Source organism: Chelonoidis abingdonii, chromosome 15 (assembly GCF_003597395.2).
Source record: "Chelonoidis abingdonii isolate Lonesome George chromosome 15, CheloAbing_2.0, whole genome shotgun sequence".
Classification (NCBI taxonomy): domain Eukaryota; kingdom Metazoa; phylum Chordata; order Testudines; family Testudinidae; genus Chelonoidis; species Chelonoidis abingdonii.
In genome coordinates this window covers 654797-676087 of record NC_133783.1, presented here as the reverse complement: position 1 = coordinate 676087, position 21291 = coordinate 654797, and the positions used below count along the sequence as shown (strand labels likewise).

The window sequence follows — 21291 nt, the reverse complement described above, 5'->3', positions numbered from 1 at the left end:
GAACCAGGATGCCCCATGACCCCCTCTACCTTCCCACAACTCTTAGCTGCAGAAGAGAAAGAGATGCTCTGTGGGATAGCTGCCCAAAGTGCACCGCTCTGAATACTGTTGTAAGTGCCGCAAGTCTGAACATGCTATTATGCAGGCAGCTGTCAGTGTGAACACACAACAGTGGTTTTCTTTCAGCACTCTCTGAGCGGTGATGTAACTCTGGCAGTGTAAACATACCCTAAGACAACAACTTGTATTTGAGCTATAACGTGTCTTTTAGAAACACTCCCAGCCTTGATTAATATTTGCCAAGCAATGGAGAACCCAGCACATTCCTTAGTAACATTTTTGATTTGTTAATTACGCTAATTGTTAAACATTTGTGCCTTTTTTCCAGGTTTTCTGGCCTGAACTTAGTCATTGGCTCTTATTTTTCCCTTGTGTGCTAGTTTAAATATCCCTCCACTGTCAGCTGTCTTCTGCCTGTATAAGTATGGACTGTGATTGAACTTCTTTTTCATAAGATAAATAGATTGAGCTCCTTTAGTCTCTCACTCTCAGACAGATATTTCAGACACAAAGCATTCTTGTGGCTCTTCTCTGAAATCTCCAGTTTGCCAGCATCTTTCTTGAAATGTGGCATCAGAACTGTCAGAATTGTAAAAGTCTCACCAATGCTGCATACAGAAGTAGTATCATCTCCCTACTCTTTCTTGCTGTTCCCCAACTTATACAGCCACAAATTGCATTTGTCACCTTAGAGCACGGCACTGGGAGCTCATACTCAGCTGCTTATTCACCATGACCACGAAATCCCTTTCAGAATCCTGCCTTTCAGAATAAAGTCTTCATCCTATACTGTAATCTACAGTCTCAGTTCCTAGACGTATGGAGTGTTGAAATGCATGTGATATGATTGTACCAAGTTATCTATATTGCCCTGTATAAGTGCTTTATCCTTGTAATTACCACCTGTCAGTTTGTCATTTGCAAAGGTCATCAGCAATGGTTTCATATTTCCTTCCAGATCATTGATAAAGGTATTGAATAAAATTGGGGCAAGAACTGATCCCAGTGGAATGTCAATAGAAACACTGTTCCTGGACAATTATACCTTTTTGCGATCTATTAGTTACCCCCTATTTAATCCACTTTTAAGCAGAATGTTATAAAGTTTTAAATCGAATGGTTTAAGAAGACAAAAGTCTATTATATCGATAGTTATTACTTTCATCAATCAAACTTGTAATGTTGATTAGAATTAATTATGTTTCCTTCCTTCAGTTCTTTGATAGTCCTGTACGAGTTAGTCCTGTATTTCTGGGTAACTGGCTTGTAATTCCTGTTTTATCTTAACTACTCTTAAGCCTTGGCACAGCAGTGGCCTTCTTGCAGGTCTCTGGAATTCCCCAGTATTCCAAGATTATTAAAATTTAACATTAGTGATCTGTTATTGTAATGATAGTGAGTGTTGGGTGGGAGAGAAGAAGAGGTTGAAGAGTGGTATGGAGACAGGAGAGTTCTGAGCTGGCACTGCCTAGATCTGCAGTACATGCACCACGTGTGGTACATGGGTTGTGATCAGCTGGTGTGTGGGTTGATTAAAAAGAGAGAGACTTCAGTCTTTATTCTGAGCTCAGTAACATACAGAATTGCTTAAAGAACACGTGAGAAGCTCCACATGTCTATTTAAGATGAGTTAATTATAAGTTGCTAAGGAAAGAAAAAAGAAATTCAGAGACAAGAACAGAGAATTAATTTACCCTGATCATAATTGACTGTGTGAATTGTGTAGCAGTACTGACAATGTTGCTTTTGAAGTGAGAGCATACAGGGGCACTTCCCTTTAATTTCTGTTCAGGGATGGAGAAAATAATGTCTCCCTTTCCCACCCCCTCAAAGAACAAGGGGAAAACAAAACCCAAATCTTGACTAGTTAGAGGTGCAGCACTGAACATACTCCTCCTTCTCCTTTCTAGCTGCTGACCTGAGTGGCTGGGAAGAGGAGGCAGCTGCAGAGCAGCCTTCTGCCATTTGGTGCTGCTGGGTCCTGGGATGCAGATTTCAAATATGTGTTGCAGTTGTGCTTGAATTTTAGATGTGGTACACAAGGTCTTAAAACATGGAAACAATTGATTCAGCTGGACGGTGCTAAGAAAGCTCGTGCCTCTGAGTTGAGACATCTTAATACAACTGAGTGGGCAAAGCTCCTGTAGGTGGGTCTGTGCAGTACTGATGAGCCACGTGGTACTAGCTCCTTCTCTTCATTTCCAGCAGACAAACCACATTAAATGAAGTTTAAAATATATACAGTACTCTCCTAATATTGGCCATGTAAGTATAGTATTGTCATGCAGTTATGAGCAGGAATGGAAATGGTCTGTGAGCGAGAATGGGAGAGGTGTGTCTGAAATGTTCTTTGTGAAGTTGTGGTCTGCATTATAAAAAGGTTTGGGAGCCTCTGCTATTAAGAAAAATCCATAGATGAGAGAGGGATTAAGAAAACCTTTTCATTCACTGACAGCAACATTGGTGGATGACCATGTGTTTTGTTCCCACAGATGACATTAGTATGACTATGGCCCAGCCTGGGGCGGTAGTGGCAGCTGCTGCAGGAGTCCTAGTTCTTCTCCTCTACTCCTCCATTCATAAAGTTGATGAGGGCCACCTGGCAGTGTATTACAGGTACTGTTCCAATGAGTACATCCAAGGTTCTCAACATTCTGGGTTTAATTCTCTCCATTACGGTTCATCCAAGGAAGGTCTTGTGTAAGAGATTGTCCTGTTCCATGTTCTGTGCCTGGGCCTCATCTCAGGATGGGCAGGAGGGCCATTATTGCTGACTAAAGAGGTAAAAAATTATGACAGCCTAATAATCATGAGATATTAAAAAAATGATTTCTGTTCTGTCTGGATTTTGAACTCCCCTGTCACCCTAGTGTGTGTGAAATTATTATAGGGTTAAAATTCAGCTTTAAATGCATACAGACAGAGGCTCTAGCTCCCCAACTCCCTCCCCCAGTACCCACAGCCTTTCCCACAGCCCTATACGCTTGCTTCACAACTCCCACACTACTGTGTGCTTAGTCCCCAAGTCCCTGAGATCCCCCTCTACCTAGAGTCCTTCCTGTATCCCCGTGCACCTGATCTGACACCCCACTCCTTCCTGTACTCCTGTATACCTGCTTTCCATCTCCCACCAGGCAGACTGATCCTGAACTCCTCACCCTTCCCTGACCGCCTGTTCCTTGGCCAGTGCTCTGGCTTAGAGCCCTTCCCCGCTGCTTTGGGTGCCTCGTCCCCACCTTCCGCTTTAGGAGGCCAGCTCCTGACTATGTCAAAAGGGAGCAGTGGTGCCAAAAAACCTAACTGGCTTCAAGACTGAATTTGATAAGTTTATAGAGGGGTGGTCTGATGAGACTGCCTACAATGGCACATAGCTGATCTGTGACTGTTAGCATCACATAGCTCCAATGGCTGCACTAGATGGGGAGGGCACTCGGTTATTACAGAGAATTCTTTCCCTGGTGTCTGGCTGGTGGGTCTTGCCCACATGCTCAGGGTCTGATTGCCATATTTGGAATTGGGAAGGATTTTCCCCCCAAGTCAGATCATCAGAGACCCTGATGGATTTTCACCTTCCTCTGCAGCATAGGGCATGGGTCACTTGTAGGTTTAAACTAGTGTAAATGGTGGATTCTCTTAACTTGAAGTCTTTAAATCATGGTTTGAGGACTTCAGTAACTCATCCAGAGATTAGAGGTCTGTTACAGGGTGGGTGAGGTGCTGTGGCCTGTGATGTGCAGGAGGGCAGACTAGATGATCATGGTCCCGTCTGGCCTTAAAGTTTGAGTCTACACAAGTTGTTTTTTGCCCAAGTTTTTAACTGAGTACGAATGACCATTGCCCTATTCATGCCAGTTTGCCACAAGTCTTGTCTGCCCTAGGTTTGTAGTTATACTCAATGTGTGTCATGCACTGGGACTGTGACCCACACTGAACACAGGTGCCCTTAAGGCAGCAACACTGGTATAAAAAGTCCAGTGTAAGCAAGACCTTAATCTGATGGTCTAATTGATCCTGCTGATACGTAAGAATAGGAATGAAGGAAACAAGTTACTTTGGTCACAATCTAGCCAATTGCTGAACTTTCCATGGGTACTGGCTGATGATAAACTACCTAGAGCAGAGCTCCCCAGACTGCTCTGTGGACTTCTTGCAGGCAGGCCATTGACTCTTCCTGTTCATAGATTCCAAGGCCGGAAGAGATCGTTATGATCTCCTGTATAACACAGGCCAGAGAACTCCCCCTCAAAATAATTCCTAGAGCAGAGCTTTTTTTCTTTTTGGGATGGGAGGATGGAATCCAGTCTTGATTTAAAAATTATCAGTGATGGAGAATCCACCACCACTCTTGGTAAATTGTTTGAATGGTTAATTACCCTCATTGTTAAATTTTTTTTGCCTTTATTGGATTATATTTGATTTTTCTCTGTTAGATTGAAGAGTCTATTATTAATATTTGTTTTCCGTATACCTATAGACTGTAACCTTCTTTTTGTTAGGCTAAATAGATTGTGTTCCTTGAGTCCATCACTATAAAGGCATGTTTTCTAATCCTTTAATCATTCTCGTTGCTCTTCTTTGAATCAATTTATGAACATCTGTCTTGAATTGGACACAGTATTCCAGCATTGGTCATACCAGTGCCAAATACAGAGGTAAAATAACTGCTCTACTCCTGCTGGAGAGTCCCCTGTTTATACATGCAAGGGTCATGTTAGCTCAGTGGCTCTCAAACTTTTTTACTGGTGCCCCCTTTGACATAACAAGTCTCTGAGTGCGACCCCCCCCTTATGAATTAAAAACACTTTTTTTTTAATATATTTAACACCATTATAAATGCTGGAGGCAAAGCCGGGTTTGGGGTGGAGGTTGACAGCTTGCGATCCACCATGTAATAACCTTTCTCCTATCTAAAGCATTCCATAAGAACGGCCATACTGGGTCAGACCAATGGTCCATCTAGCCCGGTATCCTCTCTACCGACAGTGACCAATGCCAGGTGCCGCAGAGGGAGTGAACCTAACAGGTAATGATCAAGTGATCTCTCTCCGCTGCCATCCATTCCCCACCCTCTGACAAACAGAGGCTAGGGACACCATTCCTTACCCATCCTGGGTAATAGCCATTAATGGACTTAACCTTCATGCATTTATCTAGTCTCTTTTAAACACTATTATAGTCCTAGCCTTCACAACCTCCTCAGGCAAGGAGTTCCACAGGTTGACTGTGCGCTGTGTAAAGAAGAACTCCTTTTATTTGTTTTAAACCTGCTGCACATTAATTTCATTTGGTGGCCCTAGTTCTTGTATTATGGAATAGTAAATAACTTTCCTTATCTACTTTCTCCACATCACTCATGATTTTATACACCTCTATCTATATCCCCTTTAGTTTTCTCTTTCCAAGCTGAAAGTCCTAGTCCTTTAATCTCTCCTTACATGGACTCGTTCCAACCCTATCATTTTAGTTGCCCTTCTCTGAACCTTTTCTAGTGCCAGTATATCTTTTTTGAGATGAGGAGACACATCTGTATGCAGTATTCAAGATGTGGGTGTACCAGGATTTATAAGGGAAACTACATATTCTTCATCTTATTCTCTATATCCCTTTTTTAATGATTCCTAAATCCTGTTTGCTTTTGACTCCATTGCACCATGCATGGATGTCTTCAGAGAACTTCCACGATGACTCTCAAGATCTCTTTCCTGATTAGCTGTAGCTAAATTAGCCCTCATATATGTATGTATAGTTGGGGTTATTTTTCCAATGTGCATTACTTTACATTTATCCACATTAAATTTCATTTGCTATTTTTGCCCATCACTTAGTTTTGTGAGATCTTTTTGAAGTTCTTCACAGTCTGCTTTGGTCCTAACTATCTTGAGGAGTTTAGTATCATCTGCAAACTTTGCCACCTCACTGTTTACCCCTTCTCCAGATCATTTATGAATAAGTTGAATAGGATTGGTCTGAGGACTGACCCTTGGGGGGACACTACTAGTTACCCCTCTCCATTCTGAGAATTTACCATTAATTCCTACCCTTTGTTCCCTATCTTTTAACCAGTTCTCAGTGCATGAAAGGCCCTTCCCTCTTATCCCATGACTACTTAATTTACGTAAGAACCTTTGGTGAGGGACCTTTTCAAAGGCTTTCTGGAAATCTAAGTACACTATGTCCACTGGATCCCCCTTGTCCACATGTTTGTTGACCCCTTCAAAGAACTCTAATAGATTAGTAAGACATGATTTCCCTTTACAGAAACCATGTTGACTTTTGCCCAACAGTTTATGTTCTTCTAGTTATCTGACATTTTTATTCTTTACTATTGTTTCAATTAATTTGCCCAGTACTGACATTAGACTTACCGGTCTGTAATTGCCGGGATCAGCTCTAGAGCCCTTTTTAAATATTAGCGTTACATTAGCTATCTTCCAGTCATTAATTTTGTCTGTGGTCAAAATGTTTGATGCATCTATTGCTTCTCATTTGGAGGGAACTGTGGTTTTAGAATGTGTCCTAAGACCTCATGCCTAGATGTAGGAGACTAAGATGTGGGAAACTATATACATGTACACGAGAATTTGCAAAAACCGATCCAGTAGAGAAATATGTGCCATGATTGGGCTTGTAGGAGCTGAAGTCCTTAAATGATGGTGTGGACACTGTGGTTGTGTAATGTATTAAGTCTGCCACTGCTTGGTTTCACAGACTCTTTATCTCAAACCTATGTGTGAAAGGTTTTATCTAGTCCTCACGTTTTGGAAGCAGTTTCTATGAATGGTAGAGTAGAAATTAGGGGGCGTGAACTCAGCACTTTCATCCCATTTGCAGAGCCTGTGCTGGATTTTTCCCTCCAGGGCGCTCTCCATTCTAGCTCCAGTGACTCAAGTGGTGGGGCTCCTGCCACTTGCTTAGGAGATGATTCTGTAGTTTAATACTGTAGCTCTCGCTGTCATGAACCGTTTGGGATAATCCAGGCTGGGCTTTTTTCCCTCTGTTTTATTTTATTACTCTTGTCACCTGAATATCTATCCATGCTTGGAATTATGGATAGTCTCCTGCCCTCCTTGGCAGTTTATTGCTTCGGGCTGTTCTCTAGGTACTAATTGTTTCTAAAGTCCTGCCAAGGACTCTGCAAATTAGATTTAATACCCCTTCCTTTTGAATAGAGCACAGATAGTGATAAAACACTGAGGACCATGGAGAGTACTTCAAGCTTTGGCACACACTCTTCATTCTTCCTTCCCAGTCCAAAAGTAGGGGTTCTAGTTCTTCCCATCCAGCAGATGGAGACGGGGCAGTTTTGATGGCAACATGCATCCTTATTAAAAGGATCCAGCTGTCACTCTAATTGTTTCTGTCTCTAACAGTGGTTCTCAACCTATTTACAATTATGGGCCGTATATGCGGCTCATAATGTGTTATGTGGGCCACATCCAATGCTACCTGTATAGCCCTAAAGATGTCACATGGGCCACATCTCTGTACTGGTTGGGCTGCAAGCGGTTGAGAACCACTGGCCTATAACATGTGGTGGTTATACATAGGCATTGCCAGATGGGATCAGACCCCAGAACCATCTGGCCTGGTCTCTTGTGTCTGATGGGGCGAGCGCAGGTGTTTCAGTGGAAGGTGTAAGAACCTTCAGTAGCGGATGTAGAATAATCTGTCACCATGTTTGCTTTCATCCTGGTTTCTAATAGTTAGAGATTGGCTTAAATCCTGAAGCAGTAGGTTTAATGTCCCTACCACGATGTTTGTTGTCATTTAGTATGCTAACTCTGGATATTTTTGTTATCCCAAGAATAAATGAGATATAAATGTCTCATCCTTTTTTTAAGGTTATTAAATTCATGGCCTCAACTACTTCCTGTGGCAGTGAGTTCTACAGTTTAATCACACATTGTACAATAAGGCAGTTCTTTGTTCGTTTTGAATTTTCCACCTTTTAATTACACTGTGCGTCCCCTTGTTCTTATGTTGAGACAAGGAAAACAGATCTTTCCAATCTCCCTGAGCAGTCGTCATTTTAGGTACTTCTGTCATGCCCCCTTTTATTAGTCTCCTTTTCAAAGTAACAATCCCAGTCTTTGCAATCTCTCTTTGCACGAGTCTTTTTCTAGGCCCTTGATCGCTCTTGTCACTCTTCTGTGAAACCCCTCTAGTTCTGTAGCATCTTCTTGGAGATAAGGGGTGACCAGTGCTATACACAGTGTCCACATGAGGCCGCACCATTGATGTATATAATATTCTCTATATTATTCACCATCCCTCTGACGTTTCCTCCCCCCTTACCCCACATATTCAGAGTTTGATGCTTCCTCTCCAGCCACTCCTAAGGGACTGAGGAGAGTGAATGGGCCTTGCATTGTGCCCAGGAAAAAGGGAAGCAGGATATTCTGTTATGGTCAAGCTCTGTCATATTGTAAATGTACCTTGGGAAGCTGGTAGATCGGTTGTGTAAGGTAGAAGAAATGTAGACAGCAAGAAAAGAGCTGAATGTGGGATTGTGCTCTGTATAAACAGATGGTACAGTTCTGATGTTAACATTGTTAGCATGCTTTCACTGGGAAAGTAATTAGCAACCCCTTGATAATTTGACTGAATTAATAAATTTTGCTGTAATCTCTTACTTCTCTTTGGGATCCATCTTTAGCCATGATCCTTTTTATAACTTGCACAATTTAGGAAGTAAACTAATTATCCTGAAACAACCATCCCCTTGCTTGATAGGTTCTTCCCGACTCCTGACAAACAGCGGCTACAATGGAAGTTTTTTGTCGGTAGGAGCCAACAAACAGCGGCTATGCTGCGCAGCTTTTAGTGGCATGGCTGTAGCAACACAGCCATGTCACTTAAAGCTGTGTAGTGTAGGCATAGCCTCTGAAACTTGGCTGGATTCAGCACAAAAATAAGTTTTAACTAACAATATAATTCTTTTCTCTATTGCCCTGGGAACGTCCCCAGAATGCAACTGCAACATCACAATTATTAGGCATCTCTTTGTTTCCTATGGTACTTGTGCTCTCACAGAATGATGCTTAAAGCTGGTCAGCAAGTAAATTTCAGGAGTGGTTTTTTTTGTGTGTAAAGTTCAGTTAGTTAAAACTTCATTCCACTATGTGCCACCTCACTGTAGCTTGCAGGGGGAGAGAGGGGACCACATGACACAACACAACAGAGGCTTCCAGCACACACTCATATCAGCTTCAAATCCCAATTTCATTTTGGTGTGCAGTGCTCCTCTGACTGCATACATTTGTTCATGATAGCCGTGGTCTAGCTGTTCCTTTTTTAAACGAAAATTGAATGTATATAAATTATTCTATTTCACTAGGTTTATTTAAAAAAAAAAAAAACTAGTTCAAAAGTGACAACCTATGCGAAGACCTAAACTTAAAATCTATTAAAATAACTCTAAATTAAATAAAAATAATATTAAGCAGTACATACTTGCTGCCAAGCTTTAAAGAAAGTGACACCACTGAATTGGTGAAAGTCACTGGCTAAGCACCTGACACCAGAGTTTGCTGAAGTGCTAATCTTCTGACAGCAGAAACATCGACTACAGGTACAGAGAGAATATTTTCTTCATTTCATTCAACTAGTTCAGTTCAATGACTAGCTCTTTCAAAGTTTGAGACTAACTGGGATTTGATAAAGAATAGCTTGTTTTTCCTTTTCCAATCTCTGAATAAGAACTAGGTGTGAGAAATGAGATATACTAGCTCTAAAGTCTTGAAAGACGTAGTGACCAGAGACAGTCAGGTCAGTTCACTAACTGCAGATACTTCTTTTGTTTAATAAATCAGGTTTAAATGCAAGACATGTTTTCACAAACTTTTCTTACGTATCCTGCACATTCAAGGTAGTTTTATTTAACTGAAAATTTGAAATGGTGGTTTTGTGCATTTTTAACTGATTTTTAATTTTCATTAATCTACTAAAAAGAAAATGATGAATGATGCATTTCTTAAACTTATTCAGATTTTAATTTTTACTCTAAGCTAAATAGTTACCTAAATAGTAAATCCTCCTGATTAGCAAATAGAAGTATCAGATTTATTGTAAAGACTGTTTAGTTGCAAATCAACATGTTTTAGTGGTTACCCACCAATGAGAATCAGCCTTTTTTTTTCTTTTTTCTTTTTTTTAAAGAGAATAAGTATAAGTACAAATGCAAAACACTATTAAAATTAATGATTTAAATCAAAGTTTCCTGCTTGCTGATTTAAAGCTCTGTTTTAGAAGGAAGATAGTCTCTGATAGCAGCTTTGGTTTATTTTAAATTCTAGCTCAGGTACTACTGAAGGTCTATACGGGGTTGTGTTACTGGAAAGGGCTTAGCAGGAATACCTCTCTGGTCTAATTGGAAGCTGCATATTTTGTACGTCGCTGGTGTGAAGTTGGCAGACTCAGCGCAGCAAGTACAGGGCAAACGTTATCTTGTACCAGTACCCCATAAAAGAGCTGATGAAATCAATAATTCCTGGGAAACTTTTTGTATTTAGTCTGAATTGAATAGCTTACACTTTAGTCTAGTGACCTATTAGGTCACAAGTATATTTTCTTTACCATATGTTTCTATAACGCTATGTATTAATTTAGCCCTATCAAATTTGATTTGCTTTGGCAAGTGACTCGTTTTTGGTGGGTGAGCAAAATAATCATTCTCACCCTCCTATTATAAGTTATGGTAACAAGCAGGCTAGTAGAGCTTGTCTGAGCTGTTGAGACTTATTGACCTGTAGAAGCTTGTGGCCATGTCTATCCAGTACTTTGAATGCTTACCAGAGGTCTGGAAGAGTCAGTACATCTAATTCTTCAGCTTCTTGAGAACTGACCCATTTGTCTCTTCGCAGGGGTGGTGCCTTATTAAGCAGCCCAAGTGGACCAGGCTATCACATCATGCTCCCATTCATTACCACCTTCAAATCAGTGCAGGTTAGTACCTTCTCACAGGGGAGCTGGAATAGGGTGGGGTTATATAAGATATCTGTCAAGTATGAAAGTGGAGCTGGAATTTTGTCTAAATAAAAGCCATGTTATCCAGTTCTCAGTAGCATAAGAGCACACTGATCAGTTTATAGCTGCCACCCTCTCTGATGTTGGGGTGCAACCCCTGGTGTGCCCATAGTACTTCAGCTTCCAGTATGCAGCAAGGCCTGAAGCAGCTGCAGGTCCCAGAAATCAATGATCTATTTTGCTGCAAGAAGCCAGGCTCCACTGCATATGGTGGCTGTGCACGACTTAGTAGATTACTATGGCCTACATTTGGTCTATTGCATTTTGTTATGCTTTGCCCTCCCCTGAATTGTTACCACTACAGTGAATTTGGAAGGGCTGAATGAAGTCATCTACTTCACTGTGGCTAGAGGTACTGGTGGCTTCCTGAGAGCATGTAATGTGGAAACACCCTGCACTGCAAATGAGTGTGGGCTCCATGCTGTTTTTCCATCGAGAGCTCTTCACTAGCACAAACAAAAACCCTGGGGCTCCTGCCTTGGGATGCTTCCACTGCTGACACCATGTGTCCTCCTAGTGCCTGGATCTGCAAGCATTCACTTTGCCATTTGCCAGGTAGGTGGCTGCAATCCTTTTGGGCACTGAGGGAAGAAGAGGAAGGGGGAAAGAGAATGGAGTTCCCTGCACCATCCTCTTCTTCCTCATCCATCACAGGGAGTGGGTGCTAGAAAAGTTCTTTCTGCTTCCTGCCTATAGGAGCCACAGCCCCCAACAACCTGAAGAGTGGTGGTTCTCCTAGTGAATTCCCCCCCACCCTTCTCAGTAACCATTACAGAGCATGAGTGCTGAGCTTCCAGTGAGCGTATGGCCTGAACTGAACTAGAAAGTTCTACAAGGGCCTGTCTAGGGCTTGGCTGTTGTCTGGTCAGTGACTAGTTTCTCTGTGAGCCCTGATTACATGTCTCTTGTTTCAGACAACATTGCAAACTGATGAAGTAAAAAACGTGCCTTGTGGGACGAGGTATGTTGCTCCTGTATGTTCTTTCTGAATGTGGCAAGCCAGTGTGATAGGTCTAATTCTCAACTTATGGCTGATTCACTTGGAGGCGCTCAGGCCTGGGGGCTGGGAATTATGGGCAGAGGCCTTTGAGTAGCTTTTGAGGGGGGTTGGATATGACATAAAGCTTGTTCAGAGTGTTTGTCTGGAAACATAGTGGATATGGGTGGGAATAGTAAAGGTTGCTCTTACATTGCTCCCTGCTGGGGCCAGAACTGACTTTCTGCAGTTGTTTGTGCATCTGTGCTGCTTTCTTCAGCGTGTGTTCTTGTCTTTCTCTCTTGTTTTACTTTTCTCTTGTTATCTAATCCTCCATCACTCATTCTTTCCCTTAACCAGCCTCTTAGTGCTTCTAGTTTGGAATTCGCTCTTTAATGATAGAAACTCAACCACTGATTTCCATGGGGAAATAAGATCAGCATCCCCTTGGATTGGGCTTGCACATTTGGAATGAACCCTGACAAAAAGCCAGGATCTGGTTCATCGTAGACTAATTGTCAGTCTGTGTGGTCAGAAACTTTCTCTGAAGTAAAAGAGCAGATGAATGTTGTACAAGATGCAAACCTTGTAAGTAAAGTTTAGCACTTCAGTAGCATTTAAATATCCAAGTGCTGTCTAAGTATTAGTTAAAGCAGCAGTAACAATGCATCATGTGTGCAGTGCTTATCTTCACAAAGTATCCCAGAGTGCTTTATTTATACATGTGTTCATGGATTGTTAATGTTGCAAAATCAGCCTCTTGGGTCTGGAAAATTCTAGAGCTGAAAGTTCTTCTGAAATATTAACCTAGCTATATTGCACATCCTGTATATTTTATGGCATAAATCAGTAATATTCCACCTGTTTCTGTGGGTCAGTTAATGAGATCCTGCCACAAAATGAAACACCTTTCTTGAATTATAGACTAATCAGCCTAACTTTGATACCTGAAAAGGTGCTGGAACAAACTGTTAGCAATCAGTTTGAAAGTACCTAGAGAATAATAAGGAACACAACAGGTCCCCATTATATGTCAGGGTTGTGTTCTTCAAAAGGGCCACGTATACCAAAATAATGTGTACCTGGGACCTGCTGGTACAGCAGTGGCATGGGCAGGAGTGGGGTTGGGGCCTGGGGACTGCTTCTGCTCTGCTTGCCATTTCTGCTGAGGTGTGGGAGCTTCTCCTGCTGCGCCCAGTGCTCCTACCGGGAAGCGGGGCATGGGAGCTTGTCCCGCTGCGCCCAGCGCTCTTGGTGGGGTGCAGGGGAGCAGAGCGGGCTTGCAAGCCTCCGCTCCTTGGCTGGAGTGCTGGGTGGATGGTGTGGGTCAAGTTCTGGGAAAAGCGGGGCTGGATGTGTACATCTCCCCCTTATCCCTTATTTTGCATATCTATCGCTGATCAGTAGGGGAACGTGTTCCAATTCATGTCAGTCCACATATCCATCATTTGCAACTTACAGTACAGTACTGCAAACGATGGATATGCGGATTGGGACCGACATGAATCAAAACAAGTTCCTCTATTGATGAGCGATGGATATGTGAAACAACGAATAAGGGGGAGACATATACCAGGCACCCCCTGTAGCCAGCATAGATTTGTCAAGAATAAAATCATGCCAAATCAATTTACTTGACTCCTTTGGCAGGGTTACTGGTCTAGTGCAGAGTGGGGAAGCAGTAGATGTGATAGTAAGTAGATTTTAATAAGGCTTTTGGTTCCGTCTCACATGACATTCTCATAAGCAAATAAAATTACTATAAAGGTGAAAAACTGATTGAAAGACCGTACTCAGAGTAGTCATCAGTGATTTGCAGTCAAACTGGGAGGGTGTATCTGGTCGGGCGCCACAGGGGTCTTTCCTGGATGCAGTAGTAATTATTCTCATTAACTACTTGGATAATGGAATGGAGAATATGCTTATAAAATCTGCAGATGACACCAAGCTGGGGGAAGAGGTTGCAAGCAGGGCCCCCCACGAGCATATAGTATTCTATAGTATTGCAACTTTTTTTTTTTATGGACGGGGCCCCTGAAATTGCTTTGCCCCAGGCCCCCTGAATCCTCTGGGCAGCCCTCGTATTAAGAGGAGTGTTTTATGTAAGACATGGAAGGTAATTGTCCAGGTTCACTCAGCAGTGGCAGGGCCTCAACTGGAGTACTGTCCCCATTTCTGGGCTCAATGCCTTAGGAAAGATGTGGACAAATTGGAAAGTCCAGAGAAGAGCAACAGAAATGATAAAAGGTTTAGAAAACCTGATGTGTGAGGAAAGGTTAAAAAAAAAAACAAAAACAGGGCATGTTTCATCTTGAGAAAAGATGACCAGGGGCAGTGGGGAACCTGTAACAGTCTTCAAATATGTTAAGAGGACTGTGATCAGTTGTTCTTCATGTCTAGTGAAGGTAGGAAAAGAAGCAATGTGCTTTATCTTTAGCGAGGGAGATTTAAGTTAGATATTTAAGAAAAACATTCGAACTATAAGGGTAATTAAACTCTGGAATAGGCTTCCAGGGGAGGTTTTTGAACCCCCATCTGTTGGGATTAATATTATTTATGCAGGGTGTCACCATGGCACTAATTTAACCATAAATTCCTGTATTAAATCCAAAGGCCACTTATACAGTTCCTCTAAACATTCCTTTAAAAGCCTAAATAATCAGTGTACTACATCCAGCTGTAACAAAACATTTACAGACATTTGATCAAGAGACTAACAAATGGGCTAAACCCTGGGGTGCTTAGACCTGTATTGGTTGGCTCCAGCATGGTCAGGCAGGTATTAGCAATGAACCTTATAAGAGTTTACTTTTTATACCTTTCAACAAATAAGTGATATCATTTCCAATTACTAATTTTAGCTGAAAACCCATTTGAGACAGTTGATCCTTATTTCCAATCTTAATCCAGATAAGATTTACAATTTCCTTTCTTCCCAAGGCCTTTCCTCCTCTCCTTGCTGACCAACAATTTGTCCATTGCCCCTCTGTTCACGTTGGCTTTAACACTGCTGTGTGGATTGGGAAAGGCCATGTTGGCTCACTTTAAGACAGATTCTTTGTTTTATTTAAAACTATCTGCAGTCACTCACATTGGTCAGAGGCCTTCTTTTTAGAACTTCCCCTTATTGCATTAGTTATTCTTTGAACCAGACTTCATCCTTACTTCATTCCTTCTGACCTTATGACCTGTTACTTTCAAGGCCTTCCTTCTACCTGCTAATCAGGGCCTTTCTTTACAACACATCTATTTCCTTAACTAAATTCAAGCTAACTCTAATTCTTTAGTTTGTATTTATCCTACATTCTCTGCCTTAAAAACCTACATGCTATGTGGGTTTTACTACATTAAGCATTTTAAACATAACTTTTATGATTTTGCAACATCTTACATAACCATTAAACTTGAAAATACAAAATCAAAGTTTGTTACCACAATTTACATTAACTACCCTAGCTTTAAATAACCATAGTTACCATGGATATAATCGACTTTGTTTGTGCTTGTTCCACCGCCAGGGGCTAGTTAACTCCTGAATTCCCTATTCCTGGCTATTAATATTTTAAGATCCAGGCTCAAGGGAAGAATAGGATGCCCACACTTGGGTACTGCTTTCATAGCATCCTCTTGTAATCTGAATTCAGCCTATATTTTAGGTACAGTGGATTTTGTTGTGAAATAAAACATTGGCCACTGGGAGACTCTGGGTCCACACTAGAAGTGGTTTATTTCCATCACCTGCACAATATTTACCATTCCTGGTGTAAGAGGTTTTCACTTCACCAGTTCCCCAGCACTGTGCAGATTGGAGATGGCTCCCCCAGAGTGAGCCCGCATGCTGACAACTTGTCTGTAAGACATTACAGCTGCAGGTGTCCCCAATTGTGAGCAACAGAACAAGTCCAAGGCTTCCCAGACCTTGTCATTATCTTGCAACAGTATTTGAAGAGAAACAAATTCTCTTAAAAACTTATGGGTTAGTGTCTTCCAGTACTCCCAGCTGTAGCACTCTAATAATGGTTTGAATGTGGTGTTCTGCAGTTATTGGATGGGATAGTATGAGTGGGATAAGGAATACTATACCAAGTCTTTAATTTCTCTGTAGTGATGAGGGCAATTTACCTTGCTCTGTATGAGTGAGGATGGCCTTGATTTTTATCTAGAGCATATTTCTCTGTACACACAACATGTTATGGCCCTGGCTATTGGCCTGCTTTGATCTTTATTAGTTTGGTTATCTATTTCATCTACTTTATCCTGTACTTCCTTCAGTGAATTAACTACGTCATGCATGTTATATACATTCTGAAGTTCTTACTATGTTCTTTGCTGTGCTCATTCGTTGGACTCTGTAGGTCCACAGCCAACGTGTGTTGGAATGCCCGGTTGTGTTCCCACAGGGTCTCAATGTCTACCTGATTCCTGCTTGAAACCACCCTGTACAGCACTAGTGGATAGGCTCCATCGGTTTTGTCTTTGAATTGATTTTGGTGCCTTTTCCTCTACATTTCTGTCAAGAAAGCCTTTCTAATAGTCCTCTATCACTTTGCCATACAGTGGCCAAGACACTACACTTTTGTCAGCTGCAACCAAGTCAAATTCAACACGACAGGTACATATATAAATTGAACATCATTGCACAGCATTTCTTTAAGGGACCGTAATACCAATTCATTACTGGGTCGTACCTTCACCTTAGAGCATTGTGAGTTTTTCTTTTTTCTCCCCTGTGCCCCAGTGTATGGTATTTGTCCCACCTTTATTTCTACCCTTCCTGATTCTCAAAAGGGCAGAGGCAGCTCTAGACATTTCGTCGCCCCAAGCACGGCGGCATGCCGCGGGGGGCACTCTGCCAGTCGCCGGTCCCGCAGTTCCAGTGGTCCTCCCGCAGGCATGCCTGCGGAGGGTCCACTGGTCCCGCGGCTTCGGTGGACCTCCCGCAGGCATGCCCGCGGGAGGTCCACCAGAGCCCCCTGCCGCCCTCCTGGCGACCCGCAGAGTGCCCCACCGAAGCTGCGGGACCAGCAGATCCTCCGCAGGCATGCCTGCGGGAGGTCCACTGGAGCTACCTGCCATCCTCCCAGCGACCAGCAGAGCGCCCCCCGCGACATGCCGCCCCAAGCACGCACTTGGCGTGCTGGGGCCTGGAGCCGCCCCTGCAAAAGGGCACATATCAGTAAGCCCTCATTTGATTAAAATTTAGCTGAGTAGCATCTACTCATTGATCCTTGCTTTTTATCTTGCTTCTATTCATACCAGATAAACTGCAGGGTTGGCTTTTTGTATTTATATAGTGGGCCGCCCTCTAGGTGCCAGAAATGTTTTGTTGTTTTTCCCGGTGTTCACTGCACCATCACTCTGTCCTCTACTTGCCAATCTGCACTTTGGGCTGGCTTGTTAAAGTATGCCCTCATTTGGCATGAACCTGCCCCGTTGCTATGCCTGGATAAATCCATGTTTTGTTTTCCCTGGTAGATTGCTTTTTAGCACAAACCAGGCAATTGTTAACATGAATTTTTACATCTTTTTTTACAATGGGGCCACCAGGCTGCCTTAATTAGTCGCTGATAAGTGGTATCAGCATTTGGTGGGCCATCAATGGCACATCATGCACCTGTCTTAACATTTCCCTTTTAATGGGCTGTGATGGAACTTTCCCTGGGAAGGAGTGATTTACCATTTAACTCCCCAAGCATTACTTTTTGTGTAAGAGGATATCTCTGGATCAGATTCTTGCAATGTTACTAAATCAATGGTTTTTGCTTGTGCTCAATTGGTAACGGCAAGAACTGGATAAATGGGCGTGGGATCACACTGAAGCCTGGCTATTAGCAGCTTCATTCACTCTGTTTTTCTTGCTCACTTCCCCATGTCTGGTATGAGCTTTTACTTTAACCACATAAAGCACTGAGTTAGCCCATTTACCTGCTAGTTCCCACACATAGGACAAAAGGGCTTAATAGCATAAAGGCTTGTAATCTGCACTGCAAAATGAATTTGCACTACACCAAGGGAGGTGGTTGTTAAGGCATCACAGACCCTTACAGTCTGAACATATTACACTAGCTGGTACTTGTTTTTTATTACTGGGTGATAATGCCTCTGCTACAGCAGTCAACACAGTATACAGTGTGTGAACTACATCTGTGTTGCACAGGTTCACCCTGAACTGAGTCCAAACCATAAATTCTGTGACAGGTCCCTTTTGGTATTAGGATAATCCATTAGCATATATTGTCAGACTCTCAGGTTGCAGCCCTTCAGAATTTAAATGTATGTACTGCACATGGGTAAAAGGGGTAGGAGCCCCTCATGAGAGGAGATTTCTCCAGGACACTTGTATGGATTACCATCAATGAATAGTCCTGCTGTCAAATGTGAGGGTTGTTTAAGAGGACAGACTTCAGTTTGGTGCTCTTCCAGCAGAAGGAACCACAGTGTCAGTCTAGAACTAGATAGTACTGTTTTTAATTTTACCAGACAGAAGACACTGTAGAGGATGACGAGCAATGTACATTTTTATGCGTCCCAACCCCACCAGCTATCTGAAATGTCAGGGCCCACCACACAGCAAAAATTGGTTTTCATAGGGAGTAGACTGCTTTTCAACTCCATTGAGTGCTTTGGAAGTGTAAGGTTTCTCTATCACAATAGTCCTGAGTTAATGCAGTTGAAATGGCTGTGTCCTTGGTTGCTATAAACAATTCAAAAGCTAAAAGGTACAGTTGCTCAAAACATGCCTGAAAAGCCTAATAATAAGCAATTTACTACATCCAAACAGTAGCAAAACATTTATACACATTTGATCAAGATACTTAAACAGGCTAAACCTAGGGATGCTTAGACCCGTATTGGTGGGCTCCAACATGGTCAGGTAGGTATTAGCAATGAACCCTTTTAAGAGTTTACCCTTCAAGTTCACCCTTATTTCTAGTCTTTATCTAGATAAGATTTACAACATCCTTTCTTCCCAAAGCCTTTCCTCCCCTTCTTCTTGCTGACCAACAGTTTGTCCATTGCCCTTGGGTTCACATAGGCTTTAACACAGGTGTGTGGGTTGAGAAGAGTCATGTTTGGCTCATTTTAACACAGATCTTTTTTCACATCTATCAGAGCCCTTCTTTTTAGAAACTTCCCCTTATCTCATTAGTTATTCTTCGAACCAAACATCCTCCCAACTTCATTCCTTCTGGCCTTATAACTCATTGAAAATAATGAATTCTACTTCCTAGTGACAGTCTTTCTTTACAACACACATATTTCCTTAACTAAACTTAACCTTAATTTTTTAATTTCATATTTATCCTACACTATCATTAGAAGTTTTTCTGAACAGGTTGGACAGACATCTCTCAGGGATGGTCTAAGTTTGGTTGGTTCCTGCCTCAGCACAGCGGGCTGGACTTGATGACCTCTCAAGGTCATTTCTAGCCCTACATTTCTATAATTCCCTAACCTCCTAGTGCATGGTTCTATGTATTCCATTCTTCTGTTGTCATTTCAAAACTTTGTTTTGACCCATCATTCCAGTTGTGTTGCTCTCATACATGGTAGTTAACAAAGCTCAATGTGAAGTGTCAGAGGAGGAGATAAAGCATTCTCAGTCAAGCTGTGGACTAGACTTCCAAAGGAGATTAGCCTCTTCCAGAGTGTGACTGCTCTTGGCTCATTGCAAAATTCTTATGTAATAAACATGATATACTTGTGTTATATTCCAAGCAAAGTCACCTTATTCAGGGAGTGGGGACAAGCAGAAATCCTCATGAGGTTCACAGGAAGCCTGACCATGGAGATTCAGTCAACTGGGGGAAAGCTTAGATATACAGTGTTGGGCCCTACAGACAAACTAAACGCTTCCCAGATATGCCTGAACAGCCCATCATGTTATCTAAGATATGGAGTAACCACTAGGAAAGGCTCTGAGGACTATAGCTGGAGAGAGTAGTACAAATGATTAACAGAAATGTCAGGATTTAGCAATGTTAGTAATGACCAAAGGAACATCAAATACTACTGTCAGGGACTCTAACCCAGACGGCAAAGTTCGTTGTCTGACCGCAAGAGAGACAGGCAACACCAGCAAGGTCTGATCAAAAGCTCTTTATTGACAAGTGCACGCATCAATAGAGAGCAGCTTGTCTCCCGAGAGAACCAGCCTGCTCTTTACGTCTTAGTATAAGCCTATATAGACAGTTCCGTCGCGTCATAAATTATTCACTTGAGCAACCTACCCCCTTTATTTCACATCTAGAAATTAGACACCTTTAGTATACTTGCATGCCTAAAGTTAGAAATGTAGGGTAGTTAAAAACAAACAAAGAACAAAACCAGGGAGTGTAAACCAGGAGGCTGGGAAGCTAGAGTTCTTATCAATTCTTCAAAGGGGCTGCTTTTAACACAGCACATCTGGTACTGTGCCAGGAATGCAGCTTCTCTCTTATCTTACTTTTTCCCAGCGCTTCGTGAGACATGCTGCTTCTTAGTTCTTTTCCGCTCAGGGATTACCCACAAACCTTTGTTAGCCTGACTTTGGTCAGGTTGGCATACCTGGTTTTGTCTGCTATATCTTTATTCAGGCCTAACACTACTTATGTGCAATGTAATTGCAGTTGCAGGGGAAACTGCTTAAGGACACAAGCTTGAAAATCTCATTTTCATCAGCAGAGGTGGTACCTTGACTCTAGTATAGTTAAAAGTAAACTCTATGATGCCTGTAACTGGTAGATGCAAGCTAAACAAGCCTTTTCCCTGTATTTTCAATGTATGTACTGTGCATGTGACAGCTCTTGTGCCGGGTCAGTGTCACTGGGCTGTTAGCCCATTGCATTTCCTGTCTCACCATTAGCATAGTGAGATCACTCTTCTGCAGGGAGAGCATGTGCATGCTCAGTCTCAAGGCCTGCGAGAAAGTGTGAACTGATAGCAGCAGCAAAGCTGAAACAGAAGAGGCAGCTGGTAGGTGTACAGACAGAGGAAAGGAGAGAGCCCAGGCATGTTTGGGGACCACCCAGAAGACTTTTCTAAACATCAGCAGCAGAGCAGTACACCTTTACAGTGTTTCTTAAAATAGAAATTTTCCAATAATTTGGTCATATGAACTGAAGGGAGATCCTGCAGGAAAACTGTTTTTTGCAATTAGTCAAGTTTTAAAAAAATAATCAAGTTGACAGTGTCCCTTTTTAATTATTGGAATTTCCTGACTCTTGAGAGCTTGACTTCTCCAACTTAAC

At 42.2% G+C, this 21291-nt stretch overlaps 1 protein-coding gene across 6 annotated transcripts in view; it reads left to right on the top strand.

Annotated features, from left to right (window-relative positions):
• ERLIN1 (ER lipid raft associated 1) overlaps nt 1–21291 on the top strand; it is a 54631-nt gene that overhangs the window by 13774 nt on the left and 19566 nt on the right. For 3 of the 6 annotated variants that reach the window (XM_032796456.2, XM_032796457.2, XM_075072618.1), the window contains exons 2-4: nt 2553–2676; nt 10923–11004; nt 12000–12046. In XM_032796456.2, coding sequence (XP_032652347.1) covers nt 2564–2676; nt 10923–11004; nt 12000–12046 — 242 coding nt within the window. In that variant the 5' untranslated portion in view covers nt 2553–2563. Of the gene's footprint in view, nt 1–381; nt 483–2552; nt 2677–10922; nt 11005–11999; nt 12047–21291 lie in introns of those variants that run through there. The other 3 variants (XM_032796458.2, XM_032796460.2, XM_032796459.2) reach the window with 3 other exon arrangements.